This window comes from Chrysochloris asiatica, unplaced genomic scaffold (genome assembly GCF_000296735.1).
Source record: "Chrysochloris asiatica unplaced genomic scaffold, ChrAsi1.0 scaffold00015, whole genome shotgun sequence".
Lineage (NCBI taxonomy): Eukaryota > Metazoa > Chordata > Mammalia > Afrosoricida > Chrysochloridae > Chrysochloris > Chrysochloris asiatica.
Genome location: NW_006408533.1, coordinates 31,293,846 through 31,307,422, shown reverse-complemented (window position 1 = coordinate 31,307,422; position 13,577 = coordinate 31,293,846). Strand labels below are relative to the sequence as shown.

Below are 13,577 nucleotides of genomic sequence, written 5' to 3'. Positions count from 1 at the left end.
TGAGGCCTATTTCACTGGGCAAGTTGTAGAACCCCTTTGAGGTATTCCTAAAATGATATTTTTGACAACTTCAATATTTTCTCCATTTACCATGCTGCTACTTATTGCTCTAGTTGTAAAGATTGTTTTCTGTATGTTGAGGTGGACTCCATACTGAAGGCTGTAATCTTTGATCTTCATCAGTAAGTGTTTCAAGTCTTCTTTGCTTTCAGCAAGCAAGGTTATGTCATCTGCATATTGAAGGTGGTTAATTAATCTTCTTCCAATCAGTACACAGATTGAATATCTATGGTGAAAGATAGCAGCCACTCTGATACTCTGATTTATGTGGCTCTGTAGGATAAGTACTGAAATGCAAAGTCATTTGAACTGCAAGGTCGGTGGTTCAAACTTATCAGCTGCTTCTCAGAAATCCTATTTGGGGTCACTATGAGTTGGAACTGATTCAATGGCACTTAACAACAGCAAAAACATGTAAAACATTAAAAGGTCATTTCAGCCCTTGTACCTCTTATCTGGAGTCCTGGTGTGGTGCTATGGGTTAATGCACCAGACTGCAAAGCCATTTGAACTGCAAGGTTGGTGGTTCAAGCTTACCAGCTAATCCTTGGAAACCCTATACAGGGTCGCTATGGGTCGGAATCGACTCAAAGGCACTTAACAACAACAACAACACCCTCTTATCTGCTTTGAAGTAAATAGTTAAGTTTTAAAGCCTTATTGTCACTAAGATCTAAGCTTCAAACCCAATGTTTGGAATGAGTTCTTATTCTGAGCCTATCTTGTAGGGAATAAGCCTGTTGTGACCGTGACCGCTTAGTCTCTAAACCACAGACTAAAGGAACTGGAGATCTCTTTTCTGCATCCTCATCTGATCATTTCCCTGGAAACACAAACCACTTGGACACATTGATGCAGAGTTAGACAAAGAGATCTGGCTGAAGTTCCTAGTTGGTTTTTACTTTTCCTTTTTTGGAGTGCCAGGGTTTCTTGCTAATTGTGTGACTTAGCATTTAAAGAGAGTTACTTATCTACCCTTATTTCACAAGGATTTTATGAGGGTGAGAGAGTATATCTTTACATATGTCTTTACATCTTCCCAATATTGAGAACCCCTTGGGAGTTTGTGAGCTCCCCTCAACTCTTGGGAATGTCTTTCTCACATGGGAAGAGGCTGTGAGTTGGGTTAGGGATCTGCCCTCCTATCTAGGTTTTGAACTCAGACACTTCCATTTCATTGCAGATAAAGCCTACATGCTGCACGTCAACACGCTGGAGAGGGTCCGAGAAGAGTGGCAGAGTGAGCACATCAAGGCCTGTGAGGTACCCAGAACTAGAAGCTACTCAAGAGGGGGCAGGTCTTCTTCCTACAGCAGGGAGATTCCCGTTTTGTAAAAATGCCCTGTCTGCTTAGTGTCATGCCCCAGTTCTTAGTGTTAATGAGCCTGAGGACAAACTAGACATCAAGAATTTAAGTGAAGGATAGAAAGAACTAGATTACTTTCCCAAATCTCATCTTTCTATTCTCTCCACCTCTCCCCCCATCAGTGCAGGAATGAACCAGAGAAATTAATGATGGATTAATTAAGTTTTTAATGCCTCACCTGTGCTTGTTATGTACTCAGAAGCCTGCAGGTAGCAGGCTTTTGAGGCTTAAACTCTCCTCACACCTTTACCTGCATCACCGCCCGCTTCATTTTCAGCGCATGACTTACTTTACTTGCAGTTTCCTAAAGAAATGACTAGATAACCTAGACATGCTCTGTGGTTTCTGTCATTGTGTCCCTACCCTTTCTTACCTTCACCCCAGTAGTTTTCAGAGTCCGGTCCCAAGATCAGTATCACCTGGGAACTCATTAGAAATGCAAATTATCAGGCCCTGCCCAGATCTGCTGAGTCAGAAACTCAGGGGGTGAGGTCTAATGATCTGTTAGGAAACGCCTGGAAGATGCACATTTTCATATTGCTTAAAACCGTGTAGAGCAATGTCATATACATCTATGGACACATACGTAGCGTAAAACCCTGTGTGTGAATGATAAAACTCAGGAGTGTTGGTGTCTGGGGAAGGAAGAGGTGACAGATTTGGGAAGGCACACTGGGCCTTTAACAGAATCTGAAGCAAATATGGACAAAATTGTTGACAATGTGAGGTGGTTGGTATGTGGGGATTTATTACAGTAGTCTCTATGACCCTGCAATATTTTATTATGTAAATACTAAGATATTTACATGGGAAAGAATGTATTTGCCTCTAAATAATACAGGGGTGAGAGTTGGTAGGGAAGTTAACAAGATTGCCTGAGAGTTGGTAAATATTAAAACATGGAATTCATGACAATATTCTCTTTTCTTGTACACATTTACAAAAAGTTTAAAAATATAATAGCTATGGTATTAAATACAGATTCTTGGGGTGGTTGGACAGGGTTTGAACCTGAGACTCCGGCAGGCTGCCCTGTGGAGAGGCTCACTGCAAAAAGGAAAACGAAACCCATTGTTGACTGAGTTGATTCTCACTCCTAGTGACCCTACAGGACACCATAGAACCACCCCAACAACAATCTTCACAAAAACACACTGCCACATCTTTCTCCCTCAAACCACTAAGTGGGTATGACCCACCAGCATTTTAATTAACAGCTGAGTGCTTAATCATTGCACTACCAGGGGTCCTTGAAGAGGAGTTGGAAATGTGATCTGGGACTCTTATTAGAGCATTTAGAACTACTTTCAGCACTGCATCCAATTCTATTGGTGTTACTACAGTATTGTTAAGTGCCATCCAGTTGGTTCCGACTCATAGTGACCCAGTCTGTATAGGGTTTCTGAGGAGCAGCTGGTGTATTTGAACTGCTGACCTTGTGGTTCAAACTGACCTTGTGGTCAAGTTCTTATACTACGGAGCCACACTGGGACTTCAATACAATATTAGACTACATTTATATTCTCTGTGGTAAGAGTTCCAGCCATTTGCCTCTGAGTCAACTTTGACTTATGGTGACCTCATGTGTATCAGAGGAGAATGACTGATATTTTGAAAGTTGGTCACCAGAATTCTTCTGAAGTGCTTCTGGGTGGACTCAAGCATCCAACATTTCACTTAATAAGTGAACCCCTTATCCATTTGTACCATGAGGGACACCAGGTGCTGGGAATAGTACCTTACATTGGCCAATAACTGACAGACAATTGTGAGTTGATACTATTTTATAAACCCCAGCCAGTATAAATAAAGGGTTTGTTTTCTAGTGTGCATGTTTACATGTAGTCATGTTTCTGCAGGTATTTGAGGCTCAAGAGTGTGAACGGATAAACTTCTTCCGGAACGCGCTGTGGTTGCATGTGAATCAACTGTCACAACAATGTGTCTCAAGCGATGACGTAAGTCAGAGGTGTCCTGAGGGTTGTGGCTCTGCATATTGAATTCATCAGAGTGGAAGGAGGCATAGACATTTGTTTGTCCAACCTCTCTCATTGGAGGTCCTGGAGTGCTGGGTTGTAGTGGTGATAATGTTGGGCTGCTAGGCACAAGGCCAGCAGTTTGAATCCACCAACCACTCCATGGAAGAAGGATGAGGTTTTCTGCTTCCATAAAGATCCACAGCCTCAGAAACACTATACAGGGTTGCTCTGAGTCAGAATCGACTGAAAGGCACATAACATCACAACAGTGGAGGCCCAGAGGGTAAAGTAACTTGTACAAGGCCACACAGTAAATTGATAAGCAGACCTAGATAAAATCCTTGTTGTTGTTATTGTTGTTAAGTGCTGTCCAGTTGTTTCCCACTCATAACGACCCTGTATAGGTATTCCAAGGAGCAGCTGATGAGCTTGAACCGCTGACCTTGCAGTTTAAACCAACCTTGTAGTCCAGCACATTAACCCGCAGCGCAACACCAGGGCTCCAGATAAAAACCTAGCCTGACTGATTGCTGGTTCACTTTACTACCACGGCATCTTCTTTAGGAGAACAGAGTTAGCACAGGAAAACAGAGAAGGGAAGCCCAAATGTAGTTTCATTTATGGAAGACAGTGATGTCATGGCTTATAGGAATATAAATTTACATAAATGTAAATCCTGGAAGCTGTTCCAGTCTGCTCAGTCCAGGACAGCACCACACACCTGTGGAGCCATCTTACTCAACACTGAGCACAGTGACCCAGGCTCATGGTCCCTCCTGGGTCCGGGATTCGAGGCCATAACCCAGGTCTAACCTGTGCACAGTCACGGTCGTTTTGCTCTGTATCGGAGGAACCAGAATCAAGCCATTGTAACCTTCTTTGCTAAGAAATAGCCACTCCCATTCAGATGGGAGACTCTGTTTAGAAGACAATGAACCACTTAGAACGCAGGTGGGATTGAATGGAAGGACTTTCCTCAAGTTAATTGTTTTTACATTTGTGTGTGGCATTGCTCTTGTGTCATGGGACCTGGCATCTTTTTTTTGTCCCATCAGTATATATACACATGTATATTTTGAAATGCTCTTATTGTGAATTGAGTGATAGTTTACATGGGAGAACATTGGTTTTGCACTCATCCTCTCGTATTTTGTTTCATTGCAATGATTACTATCCCTCTGTGCATTATCATTCAATGGTATTTGCTTCTATTCCCTCTGTTTTTGTTTTGTTTTGTTTTGATGTGCACAAAAGCACGCAGGAATATATAATCATTTAAAGAACTGAAGGACACATTCTGCAAGCCTGCCTCCTGGCTGCTAGCACACAGTCTTTCTCTTCCCATGAGTCTAGAGTCTTCATCTGCTCCCTCTTTCCATGTCTTTATTTCTGCCTCCATCTCTGGTAATGCTGTTTCTCTGGATAGGGCCCCACATTCTGCTTGTGCTCTTCTCCCTTGATGGTCCTAGGGCCCTCTCTATTCCTGGAATGTAAGATTCACTACTCCTCCTTTTATGTTACAAAACTTCTACGTTTACAGTTTTGACAGTTGCAATTAGTCATGATAACAATTACTCACTATTGAATCGTAAGACTCTTAACCCCATCTCTTTTCACTAGACCCGTCTAGACAAGATGAAAACTGTTCAGTAGGGCCATCAGTTTATTTTTAAAACAATCTTTCAATTTTTTTCATGCTGCCACAAAGATACAATCCCTGTCTTCTATTTATTCTTTTTAAAAATGTGACAACAGATCTGCACAGAGAATCCCTTTGAGTACAGGACTTGTAAATATCTTGGTTTTACTTTCAAAACTAAATCCAGAAAAGAGCCAGCCATGCTTCCAAACCTCCTCTTTTAATGAGCTATATCAGCCTCAGCATGCATAGCTCTGCCTATGATTTTATCTCCTCATTAGATGTATGAAGAAGTCCGCAAGAGCCTAGAAATGTGCAGCATAGAAAAAGACATTGAGTACTTTGTGAATCAACGAAAAACTGGGCAGAATCCACCAGGTGAACAGGGCGGCTGGGATGAGGGGATGGTGTACGTCATTGGTTTAGCCTTTCTTGCCACATCATTGGGGATAGAAGACACTCACCTTTTAATGTGTTGTTTCTGATGGCTCTCCTAGCACCAATCGTATATGAGAACTTTTACTGCCCCCAGAAGAATGTGACCCTGCCAGGAAAGGCTACAGGACCTAACATAGCAAGGTAGGAACCAGCTGCCTTTCACATGATGAAAAATACTTTTATTTTTTTGCTGCTGCTGAACACTCACACAGTCAAACATACACCAATTCAGTGACAATATTTTGAAAAAAACTTAATTACTGATGTTTTAAGACATGTTTAATTGGAACAAAGCTACCACTGCATTTGCTTGGGAAGCATGGAGGCTCCATAGGATAAGCAGCACTGGACTGTGAGCCACAAGGTTGGTGGTTCGAGTCCACCAGCCACTCCAATGGAGAAAGATGAGATTTTCTGCTCCCACAAAGATGTACAACCTTGAAAACACTATACAAAGTGACTTATAGCCACTGCATTTGCTTAAGTAGAGGTGCTAGATTTTTGGAAATACCATTTTTAGGACAAATGCTAACCATAGTTCAAGGAGGACTAGCTCATGATAGTAATACTCACTTATGAATCCTATGCCCATAGTTAGTCCATAACTGTGGTCTCTCATGGGCCATATCTGACCACCCTCTTTTTGTAGGACTTGAAAGCTAAGAATAATTTTCATATTTTTAGGTGGTTGAAAAAAATCAAAAGGATACTATTTCATGACACATGAAAATTACATTTTATTTATATTTGTATTTTAAGTTCAGCATTCATGTATAAAGTTTTATTGGAACATGACCACATTCATTCATGTATGTTTGCCTGTGATTGCTTTTGTGCTACATATAGTTGAGGAGCTATGACAGAGACTATGTGATCAGCCAAGCCTCAAGCATTTACTAGCTGGCCCTTTACAAGAAAGTTTGCTGTATTCTCGGGTCTAAAGTTGCCTGAGAGATGAGAAAGTTCTGTTTCACACTAAGCCAGTTTAAAGTCTTAGCTGTTACATTCTCAGTCAATTTAGTGAAGATGGGATGATGGGACAGAGGTTTGCTTGATCATCATCACTCTTTAAGAATGCAGGAACTGTTCAAATTAGCTCCCTTAAACGCTCACAGTGATGAAAGAGTTCTTGGTCTTTCCCATTTTACATATGAAGATACTTATGCAGAAGGTGGTCAGAGCTAATATTTTAACCTTGCCTGGCTGACTTCTAGCCACTGAGCGACCCTACCTTTTAGCATAATACTATGTCCAAAATGTTTAGATTTCAGTAGGTCAGTGCTACAAATTGCTTGCTTTGTGTGAGCTTTCATTGACCCTCCAGTGCAGAAACAAGATTTGAAAATTATAGAAATAACAACAATTTATCTGAAAAAAAAAAAAAAAAAAACCCACACACCTAAAAAACATTGGTTTTCATTTCTTATAGGAGAGGACCTCTCCCACTTCCAAGAAGTGTCCCAGGTACGTGATCAAGAAACTCCTTTTGAAATGCTTATTTCAGATTTTCTCTAAGGTTGGATGGGCAGAATTCTGAAATAAAAGAAGTAACACATAGAATCAGATTCCCACAAGAATGAGTCTGTATTAGAATGTTGCTCTAACACTATTTGTCACCAAATGGAATTTGGTGATTGGTAATCTATTTTATGGTTTATCCAAGGGAATTCAGTTACTGAAATACTAAAAAAACATATTATAAGGCAGTCTTACTGAAGAGATTATTTCAACTTGAACCATGAGAACTGTAGAACAATGATATAATTTCCTTTGAATTACACATAATTTGTAGGTTGTATAGATGCATGTGGAGTCTTGGTGTGGCACCATAGGATAAGCTCTCGACCTCATGGTCAGTTTGAACCTCAAGGTCACTAATGAGTCAGAAACAGCACTTAACAACAACAAACAGATATATGTAGGAGCTCTGATGGTACATCAGTTAAGAGCTCAGTTCTTAATGAAAGGTCTGCGGTTTGAACCCACCAGCTGCTCCCTGGGAAATAGATGTGGCAATCTGTTACCATAAAGATTGCAGCCTTGGAAACCCGCTGGGACAGTTCTCCACTGGCATATAGGATTGCTTTGATTCGGAACTGACTTGTTGGTATTGAGTAAGAGATGGATACAAACTAAATGCAATATTACAGGTTTTTACACTGTCATAACTAGACCTGCCAGTGGTTGTGTTCGTCTCTGGTTTTCTCTGAATTCTGACAGCACCGCTGGGAGAGCTACACATTTTAGCTTGTTTCATTAATTGTGTTTCCTGGGTGTAGATGCTTGAGGTTAAAGCCTTAGTCTTCTCCTGTGGCACTGATAACATTGAGCAGGGTATTTGGTCCTCAACGAGTATTTACTATTTGATTAAAAGAAAGATAAACCTATTTACATTTGGGGTAGAGGGAAGGAGACAACTCATGTGGCTGCATTTAGTAGTTAGTAAAAATTTAGTGACTAAAATGGCTCAAACCTGGTATCATAGTGGGTTACAAGTTGGGCTGATAACCACAAGGTTGGCTGTTCAAATCTATTGGCTGCTCCACAGGAGAAAGATGAGACTTTCTGCACCTGTAAAGATGTACAGCCTTGGAAACCCTCTACAGGTTGACTCTACAGCATACAACCACTACACCTCATGGCTCCACTTAGTGATCCTACCAGTCCCCCTGGCTCAAATAGACACCTGTATACCAACATGCACTAGCCATGAAATGAGGACAGTCCAAGAGCTCAGCAACAGATGAATGGAAAACAATGTGTGGCACATCTGTAAAGAGAAATGAATTTTGATACACGCGATGACACTGATGAACCTTGAAAATACTAAGCAGACAAAAAATTCACATAATATATGATTCACCTAATAGGAAATAGCTAGAGTAGGCAAATGTATAGAGACATGCATTTTTATTAGAGGTTTTTTGGAAGTTACCAGGGCTGGTGGAAGGCTGGGTGTGGTGGTGGAGAGTTATTGCTTACAGGGTACTGAGTTTCTTGTTGGGGTGATAAAAGTATTTTAGAAATAGGTAAGTGGTGATGGTTACACAGCTTGGTGAATGTCACCAACTCATACACTTAAAAATGGCTTAAAATGTAAATGTTTTGCTACACATATTTGTTGTTGTTTATAAGTGCCATTGAGTCGGTTCTGACTTATATTGACCCTGTATAGGTTTTCCAAGGAGCGGCTGGTGAGCTTGAACCACTGACCCTGTGGTTCAAAACTGACCTTGCAGTCCAGCACATAAACCCATAGCATCACACCAGGACTACACATATTTAAACACAATAAAAAAATTTTTTTTAAATTCATGACTGAAATGAAATCTGTGAACAATCTGGGGATTTAAGTTATTGTCATTTCTTGTTGCCTTATACTTACCATTTGAGAACATGGTACTTTATTGTCCTTGTTTTGAAGATGGCTTTACTGTGGTGTTGCTCTCCAGATGTGGTTGAAAAGGGTAGCTGAATCAAAGAGTCATTGTCAGAATTCCCTGGCAATTACTATTGGCTACAAAGTCATGACTAGCATTTGTATGTTTAATTTTTTTAAAAACTTTTATTGTGAATTGAGTGAAGATTCATGGAGCAAATCAGTTTTCCAATTACCAATTCATATACATTCTGTTTCATGTCATGAATGTAATCCTCACTTTCTCCCTGGGTCTCCTTTCCTACCCTTTCCTGCCTTCTGTTTTTGTCCTTGGGCAAATGCTGCCTTCTGATCTCAAATAGTTGCTTCTCCTGAGCAGGATGTACCCTCCTTAATGCTATTAGTCACCATATAGACCTCTCTAGTATTTGACTGAAAATGGAGCCATGAAGGTGAGTTCAGTTCCGGGCCTGAAGAGTGACTCAGGACCATCATCTCTGGGGTTTTCTGCCAGTCTCTATCAGACCAGTAAGCCTGGCCGTTTTTAAAGATTCTGAGTTTCGTCCCACATTTTTCTCACACTTTGCTATTGTGATCCCTTTCAGTGCAGTCAGCAGTGGTAATTGGGTACCATCTAGTTCTGCTGGTCTCAGGCTGCTGGAGACTGAGGTTTCTGTGGTACATTACTCTTCTTTGCTCCAGATTGGGAGAAACCAACAGTAGCATTTGTAAGTTTTATTGCACGATAGATTTTCTTTAAACGAAAACAAAAAGGCAGTCACCAGATCCTTAAGTGGAGTACCTTGATTTGAAAGGGGCTAGGATTTTATCATGAAACTTACTAATGTAGCTCTGTGTTCTGTCCCTTACAGGTGATCCTGATTACTCTTTGGTTGACAACTACAGTTTGCTGTATCAGTAGCGTTAGTGGTGAGAATCTTTCATTTTCACATAAACACATAATCGTGTTTTTGAAGACTTCAAAACTTCAGAGCAAATGGCAGGGAATGAATAGTCTAAGCAATAAGAAATGGACTGGGATGGTAACACTGCTTTCAGTAAAAAAATACATGTATATTTATTTTTTAAACATATATTTTTTAATTAAAAAAATTATAGTCTGTCTTTCTCTAAGCATGTTAGAAGTAAAAATGCAAAGAGCAGATAAAAATCACGAACTGTAGGATTAATGACCCAAACCAAGCATGGCTTTGCATGAGGCTGGCCTGCTGGTAGGCGTGGAGTTTCTGCAGGGTGACCTTGCTGGACCCTGGGTCTGAAAGCAGACTGGAGATCACTTGGTGACTATTTGAATGAGCTTTTTTGTAGCGATTACACATCTAAAGACAAAACTCACAAACAAAATGCACTATTAAGGTAATTAAGTCTTTAGTGTACTCCCCCCACCCACTGAAAGGGGGAAAGTCAATTAAAAAGAAGTCAGTGGGAACAAGTTGAATGACAGCACTTTCGACCAACCCACAGGCATCCGTAGGGGTCACCTGGTATAGTGACCCTCCTACCTGATTGCCACCGCTCTAAACCAGCACACCACAAGGCTTCTCAGGGGACCTTTGTAAAGGACCACCTGGTGGTTCTTCCTCTTGGGCACTCAGCTGATGGTACCCTGCCCCACTTCAAAATCAATCTTAAGTGGAAACCCAGTACCAGATGCCACTGAGTCGACTCTGACTTATGGCAACTCCATGTGTGCCAGAATAGAACTGTGTTTCTTAGGGTTCTCAGTGGACGGTTTTGAAGATGTAGATCTTCAAGACTTCTGAGGTGCCTCCGGGTGGATTCAAACCACCAACCTTTCAGTTAGTAGGTGATTGCTTTAACTGGTTGCACCACTTAGGGATCCCAGTAAGTAAAACTCCTCATAAATTTTAATTCTTTTAACCTAAACAGGCATGTCTTGTGATGTGACTCTATTGTAAATCCACTTTTACATGGACTTAAAAAAAACACAAACAAAAAACGTCGTGTGACACTTTATTATCTCTGCATGAGTCATTTGTCTCTCCAGTAAAAAGTGCTCTCTAGTGGTTCTCGCAGATTTTCGTTATATGTAGTGCAATATCATAAACCCTGAATCACTTTGAGAAACCCATACGAAGTGCCACTAGTAATGCTGGAAGCAGAGAAAAGTCATGATGTTATGAAAATAAAGCTGAATTGCTTGGTATGTTCTGTAGATTGTGGTTGCTTGCCATTTCAAGATAAATGAATTTGTGTAAGGGCCATTGTGAAAAAAGACAAGGAAATTTGTGATGCTGTCATTGCAACTATACCAGTAGGTGTGAATCCTTGCTTTTTTTGTGAAAGATCTTTTTATCACCTATAGAAAATGCAGATTTTATGTGGGTGTGGTTTATAATCCACCACTCATCTGTCAGTTTGTCATACTTTGTTGGCTTGTATGTTGCTGTGATGTTGGAAGCTATGCCACTGATAGGGCACAATTTAAAATGAGAATAAAGAGCTGCAAAAAATCATTAATAATCAGAATGGGCAACTTATGAAATGTGAATCTAGAAAAATTGAAAGTTGTTAACAATGAAATGGAACGCATAAAGATCGAAATCCTAGGCATTAGTGAGTTGAAATGGATGGCTCACTATGAATCAGACAAACAAATCTGTGTTGAAAGAACGATAGCCAGAATGCTCCTTAGCCATTTTCAATCAGACAATCATATGGTCCACTATGCTGGGAACGACAAATTGCAGAGGAACGGCATCACATTCGTCATCAGAAAGAACATTTCAAGATCTATCTTGAAGTACCATACTGTTTGTGATAGAATAATATCCAAAGTCTACAAGGAAGTCCAGTTAATACTACTATTATTCAAATTTACATACCAACCACTAAAGCCAGTGAGGATGAAATTGAGGAATTCTATGTGGCGCTGTGGGCTAATGTGCTGGACTGCAGGATGGATGGGCTTGAACTGCAAAGTCAGTGGTTCAAATTTACCAGTTGCTTCTTGGAAAATATACAGTGTCGCCATGAGTCGGAACTGACTTGATGGCACTTAACAACAACAACCAACTTCTCTAGGACCACAGTGGCTCCATATGATAAGCACTGTACTGTGAGCCACAAGGGCTGTGGTTTACGTCAGCCCGCTTCTGTGAGAGAAAGTTGAGGCTTTCTGCTCTTGTGAAGATTTAAACAGCCTCGGAAATCCTATATAGAGTCACTATGAGTTAGAGCCCATGCGACAGCACTTAACAACAACAACAACCAACATGCAATCAAAATAATTACTGGTGATTGGGAGGCAGAAGTTGGAAATGAAGAGGAAGGATTGGTAGTTGGAAAATATGGCCTGGTAATAGAAATGATATGGAGATCACATGATGGACTTTTGCAAGACCAATGACTTATTCATTGCAAATACCTTTTTATAAAGAACATAAAAGGCGATTACACACCTGGGTCTTTCCAGATGGAATACACAGGAATCAAAGTCACTACATCTGAGGGAAGACACAATGGAGAAGCTCAATGACCAGGGGCTGAATGGGGGAGAGACCATCAATTTGCTCATATGCAAGTTCAGGTTGAAGTTGAAGGAAATGAAAACAATTCCACCGAAGCCAAAATATGGCCATGAGTATATATCACCTGAATTTAGAGACCATCTCAAAACCAGCTTTGAGCCATTAGAAACCAATGTCTGAAAACGAGGAGATTCGTGGAATGACATCAAGAATTTGATACATGGAAAAAAAAAAAAAAAAGACCAAAGTGAATGCCAGAAGAAACTCTGAAACTTGCTCTTGAGCATAGAGAAGCTAAACTGATGGGAAGAAATGATGAAGTAAGAGTTGATCAGAAAATTTCAAAGGGCAGTTTGAGACTACAAAGTCAAATATAATGCAATATGCAAAGACCTGGTGATAAAGCACCTGGTGATAAACATCTTTCTAGTATTATTTTATAAGTGATAAAAGGAGAGAGGAGGACTTATTATCAGCAAGAAAGACTAGCCAGTAAAGGGGGTAGAGGTAAGTAGTGATATATACACACCCTTAGAACAGCAGTGTTCTGTGTGTAGATACATGGATAGAAAACAAAAAGGGAAGAACATACTCAGCATTTCTCAAGCTGAGAGAACTGAAGAAAAAAAAATTAGTCCTCGGGTTGTAATATTAAAGGATTCTGCAGGCAAAATATTGAGTGACTCTGGAAGCATCAAAAGAAGATGGAAGAAATACACAGAGTCACTGTACCAAAAAGAATTGGTCAATGTTCAATCATTTCAGTGGTACCATATGGCCAAGAACTGATGTTATTGAAGGAAGAAGTCCAAGGAGCACTGTAGGCATATGTGAAAAACAAGGCTTCAGGAATAGACAGAATACAAATTGAAATGTTTCAGCAAACTAATGCATCACTGGAAGTGCCCACTCATGTATATCAAGAAATCTGGAAGACAGATTCCTGACTAACTGCTTGGAAAAGATCCATATTTGTGCCCATTCCAAAGAAAGGTGACCCAGTGGAATGTGAATATCATCAAACAATATCATTAATATTAATATTACATGAAAGTAAAATTTTGCTGAAGATAATTTTTAAATGATTGCAGCAGTACATTGACAGGAAACTGCCAGAAATTTAAGCCAGATTCAGAAGAGGACATGGAATGAGGGATATCATTGTTGATGTCAGATGGATCTTGGCTAAAAGTAATAATACTAG

The 13,577-nt window shown here is 40.3% G+C and overlaps 1 protein-coding gene across 1 annotated transcript in view; it reads left to right on the top strand.

The window, feature by feature from the left end:
- PSTPIP2 (proline-serine-threonine phosphatase interacting protein 2) overlaps positions 1 to 9,783 on the top strand; it is an 83,368-nt gene extending 73,585 nt beyond the window's left edge. Inside the window, exons 10-15 of the mRNA XM_006835142.1 lie at positions 1,244 to 1,323; positions 3,286 to 3,384; positions 5,326 to 5,422; positions 5,542 to 5,623; positions 6,912 to 6,946; positions 9,734 to 9,783. Coding sequence (XP_006835205.1) covers positions 1,244 to 1,323; positions 3,286 to 3,384; positions 5,326 to 5,422; positions 5,542 to 5,623; positions 6,912 to 6,946; positions 9,734 to 9,783 — 443 coding nt within the window. The remainder of the gene's footprint in view (positions 1 to 1,243; positions 1,324 to 3,285; positions 3,385 to 5,325; positions 5,423 to 5,541; positions 5,624 to 6,911; positions 6,947 to 9,733) is intronic.
- Positions 9,784 to 13,577: the final 3,794 nt, after the last annotated feature.